Consider the following 17,640-nt stretch of genomic DNA (forward strand, 5'->3'; position numbering starts at 1 on the left):
TTGTTAACATGGGTTCTGGAGATCAAAGCCAGATTTTCATGCTTGTCTGGAAAGCAGTTTGCTGACTAAGCCATCTCCCTCAACTCTTGGTATCTATATATCTTATAGTTTGGGGTCAAGGTTACTTTGCTTATGTGCACATGGCTATTCCCTAGCTGTTCCAGAACCTAGGTAGCTGGACTTAGACTAGATATACTGACGACAAAGATCAAACTTGCCCCAAGGAGCTTGAATCCCTAATCAGCAGGAAGTAGTTTAACAATGACGCCCTCTTTTTGACCCTTGACTTTGTTCATGGATCTCTTTTCTTCTCTCTCTGTCCTTTTTTCTCTCATGTCTGGTGTTAAGGGCTTGCACACCTGTCAGGGAAATGCACAGCATTCCAGTTCTTAGGAACTCATCTCAGAAAACTCAAAGACACACTTTATCCAAACCTGTGTGCAGGTGTTTGTGCATCTTCATTCATATTCACCAATACTGAAATCAATTAAATAGCATCAATGAGTGGATAGCTAAACAAGGTGTGCACTTCTATATAATAAAATACAAGCCATTAACAAAAAAGAAGCAGACAACTGCTACACACAGTAGCATGGCTATATCTTAAAAGGTTAGTAAGTAACTGATCATTTGGGTTCACCCTTCTGAGAGCAGAATGAAGGCACCTAAGTCCCAGGAAAGAGAGGGTGAGAAGGAAAAATCCGGGTTACAGAGCTGACATGTCAAGAAAGGCTGTCACATCCTTGTTCCTGGAGCCTGCTGTTATGAAACAGAGCAGAATACGTCATCTCTTAATGACATAAGAATGGGGAAGCACTCTATAGGAGCAGCAGCATCCTTCGACTCTGCTCTTAGGCCCTTTCTGCCTTCTCTAGCCTACCTCTTTCACCATCTTTGCCCTTCTATTCTGTTCTCTGTCCACTCACACACATACACACCCTAGCCTGGCTTAAGGAAATCTGCTATTTCCTAATTCAGTATTTCCCTTTACACTTAGGCCCTATGCCAGGGTCTTTTTACCCAGTTGCTATTTCAACTCCTGCAAAGACCTGCCTTCCCCGCGCAATCATGGCTGCTTTTGAAAACCAGTCATGGTGATGCACACCTGTAATCCCAGCACTCGGGAAGGCAGAGGCAGGTGGATATCTGTGAGTTTGAGGCTAGCCTACTTACAAATTGAGTCCAGGACAACCAAGGCTATACAGAGAACCCCTGTCTCAAACAAACAAATGACAACAAACAAACAAAAACAACAACAAAAACAAAAAGCAAAGAAGGGGGAGGGGAAAGTTCCTTCTGTCTTTCTGTTTGTGACACTTTATGGATCATATCTAAATTCTCTCACTTGTTATCCCTGTGGTGTTTTGGCCTGTGAACCATTTCCTGTGTAGGTCTTTTCTCTCTAGACTACCTTTCATCACTCTCTGTCAGCCTCCCTCACGCACACCAGCCTCCTCCAGGACATATCTCCTTCACTCATATCTCATTCATTCCTCCCTGAGAAATTCCATCTTCAGCTGGGCTTCCAGCTGCCTCCCATCTGCAGCTCCCCACCTCTCTCCTTCCACCCGAGTCTGCTCTCAACACTTAAGGTTATTGAATACCTCCAGCTTCATCTTCCTTTTACAGTGGTTCCTTGTTCCTTCCGTCCTTCCTACCTCGACCTGTAACAACTTTCCAGAACTTTGAGTGCATTCTGTCAAAGGTCCAGTTGCATTTTTGTGGGAGGATTTTGGAACTGTGTCCCCTTCCTTCCACTCTCCTGTTGCTGCTTTGTGGCATTGGTGGTCTCCTGCCCTAGCCTTTCTTTTATTCTTCTTCTCATCAGTTCTGTCACGTGCTTTAATAGTTTTAGGGGCTTCATATTGCCTAGCAAGCAAGGTCTGTCATGTCCTAGTCAATGTCCTCAGCCTTATCTTCCTTCTCCCTCTCACCATCCTCTGTACTGCAGCCTCATTAAGCCATCTGCCTTGCTGTTGTTCCTTTACTTGAAAAGACTTTGATGGTAATTAATGAAACATAACTGATCCTTGCTAACTTATCTGCTTTCTCTACCTTGTCCTTATACAGAGTAACTCTCTTTTATTGAGCTTTCTGAACAAATACAATGACAAATTGTGAGAGTAACGACTATTATTCAGACATTGATAGTTGGGGTTCTTCATCAGTTTGATCCCTAGTTAGACTGCACATATTTGGCCCTTCTTAAGCTTGGTGTGGCTGTGTGACACATCTTGGCCAAAATAATTAAAGTGGAAGTGGCATAATTTAGTTCCACATCATAGAATTTAATTGCTAGTGTGGCCGTCTCCAGAACACTTTGTCACAACTATCAACATTGCATATGGCAATTGTGACCTAGAGTGAATCTACAGCTGAAGAACTACATACTATGATCAAGAATTTCATCTCTCTCTCTCTCTCTCTCTCTCTCTCTGTGTGTGTGTGTGTGTGTGTGTGTGTGTGTGTGTTTTAACCTATAGAGTTTGGTTTTACTTGTTAAAACACAACTTAGCCCATTCTGATGGGCAAAGTCATTCATTCGTCATAAAGATTCTGTAATTGAACAGGTATCCTTTCTAGCGGTTTTCACATCGACAGTCTCCAGCAGAATGCTTAGGCACATATAGGCACTAGGAAGCCTTTCAGAGACAGAAGGAAGTGTGGGGTACATATCTCTCTTGCTTGAACAGTTTTATCCTACATGTAACACCAAGCTGTTTTCAATAGATCAAATAAAAAAGATGAAGAGCATTTGTTTTTACTAAGTGCTAAGTATGTTCTTTTATTGCTTATCATTAATCTGTGTTTTGATACCCCCAAATGTATGACTTTCATTTCAATTGCTTCAAAATTTATTTTAATACTAGCTGCTGGATTTTTTTTTCATTAAATTTTACCCAGCACCTTCATTATCCCTTTCTCTGTTACTGATTTTAGTCTGTCAAGCCTCTTATTTAGTGGTCTTAAAAACAAGACTTAGTAAATTTAATATGAATTTATGTGCAATATAGGAATGACCAAAACTGAAATATGAATCACAAAAGCAAAAGCTGATGATGTTGCTGCTGGTAGGGCTAGGCATTAACTGAGAAGGAATGCCAGGTTGAACAGAGCAGAGCTTTTAGGGTTAAGAAGGTTTTGGACTAACGCAGTTTGCCTTTACTGTATAAAGTAAAGATCTCTAATGTCTGTAAATGGTGATAGTGAAACAGCAGTCTCACAGAAACAGAGAATTGAATAGTGGTTCCCAGAGACTGGACTTGGGGGAGATTGGTAAACCTGCATAGAGTTCCAATTAGGTAGAAGAAATATGCTCTGTTGCCCAGTAGGGTGACTCTAGTTTAAAAAGGTGTATTGCATATTCTAAAATATCAAAGAGAAGATTTTGACTGTATCATCACAAATGATAGATGTGCTACTTAACCTGATTTGATCACTATACAAGACACACGTATTGAAGCATCACATTGTGCCCATGAATATGTACTATTATGTGTCAAAAAGAAGAAAGAAAAATAAATGTCACAGAGCTTATGAGAAATACAAATGAGATCGTTTATGTAGAAGCTCTTTGGAAATGTGGAGTAATTGCCTGAATATTTCTTTAACCTGATGAGAACAGCAGGAGGGTCGCGCTGCTGACAAGAGTGGGATGTGATCGTGCAGTGTAGAGTGTCTGCATTTTCTAGCTTGAGGACCAACCACCGGGACTGGGCAAGGGCCAGCTGGTCTACAGGCGAGCAGATTACATGTCTTACACTGGGACCTCAGAGCCCCCTCCCCCCACAGTAATCCTTGGATTGTGTGAAATGAATTAAGACAACCTTTTTATTTTGTAGCTCAGATTTTTCTTCTCTTTTTCTTTTATCAAGAGGAGGTAGCTCTTATTATTTTTAAAATGCTGAGATTTTGGCTTCCTTGTTACTTATTTGATGCCCGCCACACACTTTCCTTGACATCTGATATACGGCTTGCATTCTTGTTTCTAATTCCTGTTTGCACTTGGGGTGTGTGTGTGTCAGTATCTGTAATGCTTTGTCTAAAATGATCTTCAGATTTATAACATACTGCTAAAGGGGACCCCTGTGAGTCTAGTTGGAAGGTCTAGATGCTCTGCATAGAAGACAGGCAGATGTGGATCAAAATGGTAGCTTTGTCTCTGCTCAAGGGAGTAGAGAACATATCCCAGATCTTCTGCCAAATTCTGCAAATTAGGTGGCTTGACTGACACAGACAGGTGGCAGGGAGCAGCTGGAAGCCATTCTGTCAGTGCAGAACTGACTCTTTGGCCCAACCAGCTGGACCTGTAGCTGGTGGGCAGATGTGCAAAGAAAGAGAGGGAGGTGCACTCTGTTTCTTGTTAGAGATTTAACTATTAGGTTCTTCAAGAATATGTACAGTTCAATGACTGAGAGCCAAGGGTCCCAGTTTGATCTTGACAGAAAATCTGCTAAATATGGAATCCTAAATACTGCTTCTCACCCTATCTCTCTGTTGGCTTCCCTCATTCCTGAGAGAGTTTTGGCCTCTTAACCTACCTTGCTGCCACTGGTCTTGACAACCATCACTCCAGCAATTCTTACCGCTGACTGTATCTTTCAGTCACCCGGTAAACTTTTAAACCAACCCAAAATGCAGTCTCTGCCCCACAGAGCCATATCCAGTAGTTCTGGAATGGAGCCTTGGCATTGGTAGTTTTAAGGACTCCCCAGATGATCCTAAGCTGCAGCCAGCTTCATGGACCACGGATCTAATAGATTTGGCCTATGAAATGCAGATAATGCCATCTTCGAGATGCTGGGAACAGAGGTGGCCTCTGATAGTGGTGTCAGCAATGGCACAGCAACTTCTGTTCAGATTAAAGCCTCAGAGGCAGTATCAGAGGCTCTGCCTTTCTTCTCAACTTGTCTTTCTCTACATGAAAGCCATTTTTATTTTTAAAGACCTATTTTGCTTCATGGTGCTCAGCTATTCATTTTCTTGAAAGAGAATGAGAGGACGAGAGATCTCTTTCTTTCTACAGAAATGCTCTTGATCTGCCTTTCCCCTCAGACTGCCTGCAGCCAGTCATTATGAAAATTTGGTAAAAGAGATTTTTTCGGACATAAGCTCCATGCATTCATTTTTCTTAGTATCACCCACAAGCTCACACCCAGGAACTGAGCCAAGTTCCTGATGTGGTCAGACAGAATGAGATCTATGACAGAGCGCATAAGAGGAGGAGACCCGATGATATGAAAAGTTTAAAAGCCATTTCCCCAGCACCTTGCCCGAATCTTTCTCAGCTCCAGTGCAGCCACCTGACTCAAGCCTGCTTGCAGGCAGCCCACCAGTGAGTCTTAATCACCCATGGTGGCTTATGGAGGACAGCTGCTTTGGTACATATGTGTGTATGATAACAGAACCCAGTTAACGGCTTTGAATCCACAGGGGTATGTTTGCACTGGGGTAATAATTTCTGAGAATGGCTTTGCCACAGTTATAACGTGCTGAGATGGAGCAAAACACCAGCCCCGAATAAAGTAGTCTACTGGGTACTAAGTTTGCTTAGTCAATTCTATCATCCCTGTAATGAAAGAGTACCCCACCTGCTGCATCTAGACAGGGCGCTTGGATGTGTAGCTATTGGAAGCAGAGTTTTTTATTGCCTGGTGGCCAGCTTCTTATGATAGGAACACATGACTGACCGTTGAAGGCTTAAAAGTTGTGGCAACAATAAAACGAGAAAAAATTACTTCAGTATCAAGTACGTAGTGAATGTGAGTTGTTTCAGGGGGAACTCTATGTTACACAACAGGACTTCATTACATTTTGGTTCCGAAGATGCAATGAGCATGCTTTGCACTGCACAGCCCTTCAAACAAGGCAATGACAGTGAGCACAAACCGCTTAGACCACTGAGGCTCAGTCCAGACTGTCTTACGTTACAAACTGTGGTATTCTCACTGTCCATGTATGGTTTTCTGTTCTAATAAACACATAGTGGTTTAAATATGGAAAACAGGGACTTTTTAGTATTTTCATACCATCATCTTTCAGCATGCAAGTATCAAATTAGTTTGTCACTGGATTGTATTGTGTTAGAGTACTTGATTTTCAAACTTCCTGTTTGAGTTGTTGACCTGAGTTTCAAAATATTTGTGAACTAAATTTTGGCTTGGATTGGGACTGAGTTCTCAAATGTTTCCGAAATGACCCTAAACATCCTTCTTCCATTTTGTTCCATGTGTATATGCAGAGTAGCAATCTCAGCACTGATAATCATAAAATTAAGATATTGAGCAACTCTGAAAAATGTTGGAAATGCTCTGTATTCTGCTATATCAAACCTTCAGCCAAGACTTACTTTTTTATGTAAAAAGAAATGATCACATCCATTTTATTATTATGTAAATTTGCTTTCACTGTTAACAAATGACAAAATTATATATGTACCAAAGAATTGTTTTAAACTAAAGTTCTTTGTGATTCATAATCTGCAAAAATGTTGGAATTGCACACTATATTATATTATATTATGTACCTATGTATGCAGGGCCACAGAAAAGTCCCTACAGCAAAAGAGAATTGTACATAGAAAATATTTTAAGAAGCCCTAATATAGTACATATGAGTTTTGTTTGAACAATATGATTTCAACTTTATAGAATACAGAATCTTTAAGGTAAAATAAACTTTTGTTTATTTCATTTTAAAAACTGAGACTTTCAGCCAGTATAATGGTGCATGACTTTAATCCCAGTTCCTCTGATGCAGAGGCAGGGAGATTTCAGTGAGTTCCAGGACAGCCAGGGTTACACAGTGAGGCCCTATCTCAGGAAAAAAAACAAAAAAACAAAACTTTATTTGATGCTCTAATTCTGTTTTGTTGTTCCTAGTTTTTAAAAATGAGTCAGGTGCTAATATGTGCTCAGGTGCTCAGTTGTGAAAGTATCATTTATGGAAGTCTCTCATTCTGTTAATGGCTGTGGTACAATCATGGCTTTAGTCAAAGCAATGAATTAATGGTCATGCTGTAAAGATTGTTAACTAAATGAGAGTTATCAGATATCTTTGTCTTAAATCCAAACTGTGCATATGAAATAAGTGTAAGTCATAGCTCAGAGACCAGACTGAAGCATGTGACCTGATCAATCTATAACATCAAGCAGGATTGACTATTTCATCTTCTAAAGATCAAAAACCAGGATTTGGGTATTTAGAAGTAGAAATGTGAACTTAAGATGCAAGGAATGAACTTAAGAATGGGCTCTTTGTTTGGTCAACATCACATTAAAGAAGATACTGAGAAATGTGGACTATAGCCCCGTCTGAACTCCAGCACCCCAGAGAAACATCAACAAAAGCCAAAGATAACCTCTGTATCTTTTTGATGGTCTTATTCATCATCTGCACATGATCTAGAATCCAGATCTGCTACTTATTATGATTTGGGGGGTACTTTTTGGGATATCTCAGTGCTTCCAGATTCCATATTTAGCCAAGAGAACTTGCATGATAATAGTAGGTATCTAGACAGACATAAGGCATGGAAGATGGACATCCTCTATCCTAGTAAACATAGCACACCACCTCCTGTTTCTCTGTGAACCCTCCAAAGAGAAGCCCCCTTTTAGGATTTAAGTCACCATTTGAAGAAGTCAGTATCTGGACTTTATTGAGGTCCATTAACTGAAAGCTACTTCTTCCTGATCAAAAATACTGAATCTACTTCCGGCCCTCGGTAGGTGCGACATTCTGAACTTTGCCCAAGGTAAGTCCATTACATACTATTATCCCGGGCTTACGGAAGCTGGCTTTGTCAATCTCCTGGCCAGGAGTCTAACTTCACTAGGAAATCTGATTCTCCTGAAGACATACTAAAGAGAAGAGAGGACTAATTATCTCCTTAATAAGATAATTTACTTCTTCCAGGAGATGTGAGCAGTGTTTTTCTTTTTCTTTTCTGTCTCTTTTCCTTTCAGATAATAGACAAAACATGTGCATGCTTCCACCGGCACCCTTCCTTTCTCAGTCTTTCTCTGACGCTCCCCTGACACCTTCCACCATCCAGCTTTCTTAAAGCCATGACCTTTTCTCTTCTTCTCTCTTTCCTACCGGTAAGTACCTTGTACCTTGCCTGCCCTGTTGTCTTCCCTCTCAGATTCTCATAAAAATGTGAATGTTAAATCTGGGTTCATAATAAAGAAAAGGAAAGAAAGTTACCTCTTTACTTTTACTACCTTTAGTATGTTATGAAGTCAAAAGAATTAACTGTGGTGTATCGCCAGGTGGAAGTGACACACACCTTCAAAGGTGAATCTTTGTGAGTTTGAGCCTAGCCTGCTCTGTATAATAAGTTCCAGGACAGCCAGGGCTATGTATAAAGGCCCAGTCTCAAAAACAAACAAACAAAATTTAAAACATCTCCAAAATCCAGACAGTGATTTATTCCTTTATTCCTAGCAATCAGGAGGCAGAGGCAGCCAGGTCTCTGAGTTTGGAGCCAGCCTGGTCTACACAGTGAATTCCAGAATAGTCAGGGCTACATAGTGAGATGCTATCCCACCCACCTCCACCAAAGAAAGGAAGAAAGAGACAGCAAGAGAGTGAGATATATATATATATATATATATATATATATATATATATATATACACACAAAGAGAGAGAGACAGAAAGAAAGAAAGAAAGAAAGAAAGAAAGAAAGAAAGAAAGAAAGAAAGAAAGAGAGGAGAGAGAGAGAGAAAGAAAGAAAGAAAGAAAGAAAGAAAGAAAGAAAGAAAGAAAGAAAGAAAGAAAGAAAGAAAGAAAGAAAGAAAAAGAAATCCAAAAAAAGCAGTAGCCAGCTATCAGTGTGGTGGATTACTTAGGCAGATAGGCTGGTACTTTGCACTTTTATAAACTAGCCTACACAGCTGAAGTTCTGATTGTTAAGCAATGTTGATTCTGTTTGCCTTTTGATAAGGAAATGGGAAAAGGGAGCAATGAAGGTCAAGGGAAAAGAGATGTTTGTTTTTTAAAAAGTATTTTCCTGACATTTCCCAATGTTTACGGAATAGCAGCCAGAACTTCTTTTGGGTAAATAATACCATTTAAATGCTAAGCAGACTGATAATTTCTTGCCCTGTTTAGTATATAAGAAATTAGATTGGGGGGCCATGGAGGACAGAGTAGAAATCTGTAGAGAAAAACAAAGAAATGAAGAGGAGAGCTTCCTAGCTTCTCAGCCTTCCCTGTGGTGCTTTCTACTCTGGCTCGCCATTTAGGTGCTGCTAGAAGCTGTTTCTCTCAGAAACCCACTAGCCCATGCTCCCAAGCTCCAAGGCATTCGTTTCCTCACTAGATCCTTCTTCATCTTGCCACTTTTCACATACAAAGTGAAAGACTATAGCGGGAAGGAAAGAAAGCTCTCCTCAACAGAGAAATGAGCCTGGGTTCCCATCCATGGTGCACATTTTAGAATACTTTATCAAACATGGTCAGAGGAAAGAAAGGATCACAGAACAGAGGTCAAGATCTGCCAGTCAGGAAAGAGATCACGTGACGGAGACTAGAAAGGATGGACAATTTCAAGTCCCCAAGGATCTCATCTAAACCAGATCATTATGTACATCACAGAATGTTTGAATTAAAAGAAATGTTCAGAAACCGCACAGTTCTTCATCCTCTTTATGATAGAAGGGAAAAAAATGACACAGTGATCAGAAAGCTGAGAGCCTGAGCCTTCAGCCAGTGGCACAAATTCATCTCCAATCTAGGTTGCTTGAATCCAATAGAGTCGGTTACTAAAGAGTTGTGAATCCTTCTTCGTGTGACAGTCTGTTTCATGCCCTGGTTCGGGGATAGTGCTTTCAAGAGTAATATGTACCTCTTTCTTCTGGGGCCTGGGCTCTCTATGCAGAGCAGAAATGTGTATGCTCAAATTCATATAATATAGATGTTGAAAATAGTAGAGAATCAGCAAGGTTTAGGAAGGCTGTCCAACTGAGAGAACTGAAATCCTTCTTCCATGTCTGTTCCATAAATTACTGTTGACTACATGGAGAAGGTCTCTATTTGCTAGACTGTTTCACAGGTGAGTGGATCCAGCAGAAGCACCTCCAAAGTAAAAGACAGGAGGACTGTGCTTTCTGGGTACAAGGGGCAATGGTTTCTTTCTCCTATCAAGAAGACATAGATAAGCCAAGCACACTTCTCTCCTAGACCCATCTCTTCATACCAGAGTCCACACAGGCTATATGTAGGAAAAGGGAGGGGACAGGGACTGTTTCAATAGCAGGACATTAAAGCCTTCAGCTCTTCCAGGAAAGCCAAACGAGAGCTGTAGGGAGATTAGACGGACCAAGCATGTGCTAGCAGAAGACAAGAAACTTGTAGGAGATAAAGTGCTAATTCTTATTCATGCTCACAATGACCCCCAAGTCTCAACTATTCTATACCACAATATGTTCAAGAAATCACTTTCTTGTTCACAGAAATAACTTCAACATTCACTATGCAATCTGGGTCATATGCCTCATTTGGTACAGAATCTCTAATTTTCCAAAATATGAAGTACACTGGCTCTGTTAAGGCTTTTACAATTTTTCAATCAAGGTATCCAAAGTAAAATGCTTTTCAAAGTATGACTAAAGTTAGAAGCTGGAATACATGATTGGTTAAGTTCTATTTTTTCACATATCAAAAACAAAAACAACAAACAAATAACTAAACAAACAAAACCTTCCATATATATTTTTAGCAGCTCATTGAACTGAGTTGGCAAATGAACAGATCAATGTATTTAGGAATGATTGATGACATGATTTTTGGATATCGTATTTTGATAATGTTCTGCAGTATTTCAAACCAACAAAACAGAAACACACACATAGCATGAGGGCTGAATCAAAACTGGTAGTTTCTGCCTTGATTGCTGCATTTGCTGTTTAACCTTTGTCATTAAAATTTTACAAGTGACACATAATGAAGAACTATGCCATCCAATTGTGTTGCCTTCAAAGGCAAGCAGTCCCTCACTATAGTGAATGAAACCATGTTCTGGACAGAAATGTTAGTGACCTCTAGTAAATGAACCACTGACCCATGGACAGATGAGAATCAGCCTGAGTAAATGAGGCAGAAGTTTCCTCAGCATAACTTTGCATGCTAACAGAGCAGTCTTATTATAATTAAACGAGATAGAATGGTCAGGAGGGAACATTTAACAGGAACAAACAAACTGCATTGCCAAACTCCTCTTCTTGTTCATTCTTCGTCCTCATGCTGTACCATATATATAGGTTTTAAAAGTGACATAACCGTTGCACACACATAGACTCATCCAGCAGAGCCAAGCAAAAAGTCATTTAAAGCATGGACATTGTCAATAGCCAATTGATTTAGACTAAAACTCCACCTAAAGCCATACTGTACAATAAAGTACCATTAAAATGAGCACTTGAAATGTGGCCAGTCTTAATTAGGTGTGCTATATAAACACATGTTAGAATTCAACGACTGTACCAAGAAAGATGCAAGATAGTTCAATGATTTTTATATGGATTACATGTATACATAATAGTATTCTGGGTATCCTAGTTAAAAAAAATTATTAAGTGACTTCCCCCCCCTTTTTTTTTCTTATGCTCTAATGTGGCTAGTAGGGCTTACATTATTCCTCTGTTAGCCAATGGTGATCTAAGCAAAAAGTCAAGGCTGTGGCTCAGTGGCATAGCACTTGCCATCATGTGAAAGGTCTTGAGTTTAACACAGTACCCTCTCTCCACAAAAAATCTAGACAAACAAAATTCAGGCATAAATCCGATAAGATTGAAATATAAATCTATAGCAACTGATGGTAACAAGACAACTAATCACAGAGGGATCGCTACCTTGCTAAGTTATTCTTTCCATTCCTCCTTCACAGGAGCGTGTCTCTGAATTCCAATATCTGCTTGGTCATTTTCTAAAGAAACAATGAGGAAGGGGGATGTTCTGGGAATGACTGTGTTCAAATTTTTATTTGGCCTGCAGAAACACGGGCAAGAAGCCCCCCCTCCGCAGCCTCTGGAGGTCACTGGCATTGCTCAAAGAAAGCTTTATGGAGAAGACGGGGTTAAGCCACTTACTGTTTTATAGTAATGGAAGGTCCACTTAACTGCTAAGAAAACTTAACAGAAGTCTCTCTTCTTTTAAGCAAGTTGATGGAACACCATTGACTGGGTACAGATGGCATACTGAATGAGACCATGTGATCCATACACTCCTACTGTGTTGGGAGTGTGGACTTCAGAAGTATCGTGTTTCTAAAGCATGTTGATAGAGGGTTTCGACATTGTTTTGAAATGAGCAGTCCTCTTTGAGAATTTCATTGGGTTTATTTATTGTACAGGTTTCCTAACAGTCCTTCATGTTATATTGAAAGAGGCTTTTTGTTTTGTTCTTGCTTAGGCAGAAAAAATACACTATTTGTATATTTCTCTGGGATTCAACAAAATAAATGAAATTTTGACATATGTATTTCCATGTATTATTTTGTGTGTACTTAATATATATCTTCTACAGTATTGCAAGGTCTATCTTCACCAAACAAACAAACAAACAAACAAACAAACAAACAAACAAAAATGTTAGCTTTTCTTTACCAGACTGGGGAGAAAAGTACAGAGCAGCAAGAAGACCCACTCAATTTGTGAGGAGGCCATGGTATTGCTGGAACCCTGCTCAGCTCTGCTAATCCTCACAGAATGCAGGCAAATGAGCACGTGACTAGAAGAGCTTCCCAGGTAAAGGCAGCAGAAGAGACACAGCCATGACAGTCATGCACGGGACCTCAAGAAGGAACTCTTATAGCTGTGGGTAGTGAAGGTAAGCAGGATGAAGCCTATGACGTCCCTAGAGTGCAGTGAGAGCTAAGAAAGCGTCTTGTTATTGCTTCGAAACACAACCTGTGGCAGAAGTCATGGGTACGTCCTGTTCACTGTGATGAACACAAGGCCCTGTCACTGCTGCCTTTGTCTGAGTTCCTTTGTGAGAAGCTTTGCTCAGGCTTAAGCTATTGGTGACTCACAGCTAAATCATCTCCATCATCTATTCCCCCCCCCCTTTTTTTTTTACTACAGTTGCAAACCACACAGTATTCTGCTTTGTTCTCCCTCCTGCCCCCACCCCCAAGGAAGCTGAGCAGCTCTCCAGCCCAGTTATCTTATTGAACTAAAGCCATTCGTGGAAAGGAGTTGCATCCTCTTCATCCAATCTAGTTTATGATAACATTTTGAAAAGCCGAAGACTAATTCTGCCGGCTTTTCTGGAACCCCATGAAAATCCGTATCACATTGTAACCTATGTGAGTTGGAGGTTGGTGCCAAATGACTGAGATGCTACAAGGAATGTTGCAGAAATATAGCGGGGCTAGAGCTGAAATTTAATTAGACATTGCACATGTTAATAATAAATTCAATTAATTTCACCTTCTACCTATACTAGAGGAGAAAAGAAGCTCAGGCAAAATAATAATTTATCTTAAATGCCTCAATCGGGAGTCCCTTTTCCTAACGAGTGATTTATGCAGTAATTTACTGACTATGTCTTCATAATATTGCTCCAAGCCAGCCCTTTGAAATAATAATAACTTCTGGGTTTGTGTAGCGAGAGATACAATAAATGGCTGCTTATTAATTTTCATTTAATGAGTTGCCCATTCTCATGGTAATTCTTAAAAACTCCTCATCTCAAGATAAAAATGTTATAAATACCATGGAAAACACTTCTGTTTTGCAAAACTCATGACAGAAAAATCTCTCCTACTCATTACCTGATTTGAAGGTCAATCGGTTTTTTTTGTACTCTTGGCATGCATTTCTTTGACAGTTATTTCAGCAAATCATTTTGTTGTTGTTATTGTTTTGTTTGTTTGTTTGTTTTTGCGATCGAAACAGGGTTTCTCTGTGTAGCCTTGGCTGTCCTGGACTCACTTTTGTAAATTTTAGACTCACAGAGATCCACCTGCCTCTGCTTCCCTGAGTGCTGGGATTACAGGCGTGCGCCACAGTGCCTGGTTTCAGCGGATCATTTTTAATTTTTTTGTAGCCAAATAATTCCAAGCTGGCTAACTATGATAAAGGAAGTTGTTAAACATACAGCAAGGGTTTTAGCAGCGTGGGGCAGGGCAAGAGACAACATCATGAGCAGGTGGAAAAGCAAGTAAACTGGTCCTTTCTCAAGGGACAAAAGGCACAAAGATCATCCTTACAGAGTTCCTATTTCCTCAAGTACTCTTCTTATGTAGCAAAGATGCCATAACACCCTACGTTATTAGAAATAAGTAAGAATCTTAAGGGTTATACTTTCATTTTAAAAAGTTCAGAGAGAGAGGTACTGTGTATGAGTACCACAGTATGCATGGAGGTCAGAGGTCAATCTGGGGAGTTGGTTTCCTGTTCCCATCCTGCAGATGCCCAGGGTCAAACATCAGTCATCAGTCTTGACATCACATACCTTAATGCTGAGTCATCTTGTCAGCCCTTTTGAAAGGTTATGCTTTCAAAAAGCTTAACTTTGTAACAACTAATTATATGTGATCATAGTAAATATGGCAAGAATGAAAAATTTATAAGAATAAAAACAAAACATCAAGAGAGAAGAAGCTGCTTAGCATCCTAGGTGTTTCAAACGGTTCACAGCGGCTGGAACAGTCCTGCAAGAGACAGGGCAAGATCCTCTTCCTAAGTCTTTGCAACAGCTGGAAGAGTGTTCAGAAAGCATTAAATAATTCAGATGCAATTGTTACTTACATGAGAACCGGAAAGGCCTTGCTCCTAACCCACATTGCCTTATGCCTTCTCCGTGGAAAAGCCCATACTGCATCTCGCCCATGAACTTGTCCAGCTCCTTCCCCGAGGCATTGACGAGCAGAGCTCCCGTTTTGCAGAGGATAGTGGCTTTAATCCACAATGGTGTCCCCACTGCTGTCACAACTCCGAGAGCACAGAGGAAGCTCAACACACCAGCCATGCAAAAGATGATTTTCTTCTGCTGGCTAGGCATGATGAGGAATGGCTTCGGTGAAGACGCGGTTCACAACCAAGACCTTCGCGGGCATCAAGAAGGGACTGCCCCTTCGGCTGCATTTATTACAGGAGCTCAAGAGCCTAGCTGGAGAGGCAGAGTGTTTCCTTGCACTGGCTCCACCAGGAAGAAGGCCAGTCCATGAAGCGTCATTCCTCACCCACAGTGGGCTTTTCTCCTCTTCTGCTGCTTTTCTTTAAAAAGAAATCTTTGGATTAAGAATTTGTAAAAATAAAACTCTTTTCAAACTGCCTTCAAGATCCCCTCTCATGTCACTAGCTAGGAAAGGTCTAGGGTAACAGATGGAGTCCTCTGTGTAACTTGAGAGACGTCCTTCCCCCAACCCCTCCCAGCCTGTTGTCCGATTGGGTGAGCTGAAACCTTCAGAAACATGCTTTGCTCCTATGGTAAGTTTGCAGCAAACATGAGACGTCCAAGGATTGATGAGATTTTATTTCTGGGTTTTGTTTGCTTTTTAGCAGTGGAAGAATGGTAGCTTTGGCACAGGTAATAGTAATTAATTGATTTTGAAAATGTTTAGTTTTAATTAGATGGAACATGGCACTGTACTGTGTCTGCTGTAGACATGAGGATTCCAGAGCTACACAGGCCTTGTCCTCCTCACCCCAGTTCTCCCAGACCCACATTTTTTATGGGTTCTACTTAGAGAGAACTGGATTCAAATTCTTCTCAACACCCAGAAACTCGGAGATACAGTTACAAATATGTAAATTTATAAATGCTTTCATTTAAAGCATTTTGTCTGTCTCAGTATGATAGCAAGGGAACACAGCTATGGGTTCAAGGAGCAGCAGAATTTATAAAGGTAAGAGCTTTGATGCAGAAACAAGCACTGTGGTCAGAGAGATCTACCACTGAAGAGCAGGTCTCCCAGGGAAAATAACCTTTAGCAAAGTATATTTGGTTTAGGAATTTAGACCTGCAAACTCAAGTGTGGAATTCCTAACTTTGGGTGCCTGTGAGGCTCCTCAGGTCTTTCCTACTACATGTTAAAATTGTGTCTCTGTCTCTGTCTCTCTGTCTGTCTGTCTATCTGAGAGAGAGAGAGAGAGAGAGAGAGAGAGAGAGAGAGAGAGAGATTGTTTACTGAGTATCTGTGTATCTTATGCTGTGCTGGGCTCCAACTTTTAGTACAAGCCTGCCTCTTACTAAGCCTCACTAAGCATTTCATCATGTTATTTAACTCTTACAAGTACTATAGTAAGTGTGAAGCTGCTGCTGCTGTTAATTATGTTCCATTGTACAGATAGAGAAATTGAGGCCAGAGAGACCAAGCAACCTACTGAACTCATTAACAGAGTTCTGTGATTTACAGTCTATTCTGAGCAAAGCACTGACCTTGAAAAGAGGGGGCTGTCATCTGGGATGGGTTGCACGGAATAGGGCAGGGGTGTCTATTGCTGTTTGTACAGCTTAGGTCTCTGGAGAACACAGATATCTGTCAACAGAACAGCCTGCTTGACCCAGGCTACATGCCTGTGCTAATTTCAAGTCTCTTGACCCACCTGTAAGATGATAGCTTTAAGGAAACCCACTAGTTTCACTGTGAGTAAAAAAGTATGAGTCTCTGCAATATGAATTGTTCGAAAGGAACTTTGAGGTTCTGACCTTGAGGAAGAAGTGGGCTATACTCTCTCAGAAGTTGCCAGCCCCTGACTGTTGAGGAGAGACAACTAAATGTGGCTGTTTGGTTAAAGTGAACCAACACTCCTTCATAGCGGAGGGGACAGCATCCAGCATAGCCACAGCAGAATTAGCATTTCAAATCCACACAGGCACTCACAGTAAGGTTTTAAAATATAAATAAGTTCTTTTATTGTATGCAATTTAACATAGAGAAAGCCCCTCTCAGATAATTGGGCCCTCCTGTGAATGCTCTACTGGATTCAGCGTGTCAGCCATCACAGCAAAGCAAAGGGAGCCCTAGGTAGTCAGCGCTTAGCTAGACATATGTGTTCCGCTCGTCCCATTAGTTTGAGGGTATCCAGATATAACCCAACTTATTCAAACGACATATCTGATAACTGGGGGAGAAAAAACATCTTTAAAGTCTGGGAGAAAAAAATTTCAGCTTAATCAATTTTACTAACACCTCCTTAGAAAGAATGTGGCAAGAGAGGGGTAGTTGGCATAGGACAGAGCTTTAATTTGCTAAATACCTGTCAAAAATGTCTAAAGTCTACCAACATCAAAGACTCTGACCAAGGACTGAGAAAGCAATTTGACTGATTAACCTTTTAGATTTAGGTTTGTCTCAGTATACAGCGAGGAGACCCCCAAGTGGAGAGACACAGGAAAATAAGTACAGCATAGTGAGTTAATTCCTCATCCCAAAACCATGCCCTTCCTGCTACAAGTTTGCGCTCTTTAATAAAACAATGGTAATAAAAATTTTGCCTTCACTTAACAAATGTAGACACTTATCTAAAGTCACACCCTTTGTTCTAATCAAGAGTGCTCAGTTTGTCTGCTCACTGGAATCGCTTGCAGACATTTTTAAAATACTGGCGTCTGCATCTCAGCTAAGGCTCAGACATGCTTGATTTTAGCTTGGCCTTAACACTAAATCACCCAATGACTGCAATG

General features: G+C 40.6%; 1 protein-coding gene across 3 annotated transcripts in view; it reads right to left on the bottom strand.

Annotated features, from left to right (window-relative positions):
* Window positions 1–15,012, bottom strand: part of Clrn1 (clarin 1) — a 34,041-nt gene extending 19,029 nt beyond the window's left edge. For 2 of the 3 annotated variants that reach the window (XM_055596899.1, XM_055596898.1), the window contains exon 1: window positions 14,760–15,012. In XM_055596899.1, the coding sequence (XP_055452874.1) occupies window positions 14,760–15,012 (253 nt within the window). Of the gene's footprint in view, window positions 1–2,068; window positions 2,091–14,755 lie in introns of all 3 variants that reach the window. The other variant, XM_055596897.1, reaches the window with a different exon arrangement.
* Between the last annotated feature and the right edge of the window lie 2,628 nt (window positions 15,013–17,640).

Source organism: Psammomys obesus, unplaced genomic scaffold, assembly GCF_907164565.1.
Source record: "Psammomys obesus unplaced genomic scaffold, mPsaObe1.curated_primary_1811, whole genome shotgun sequence".
Lineage (NCBI taxonomy): Eukaryota > Metazoa > Chordata > Mammalia > Rodentia > Muridae > Psammomys > Psammomys obesus.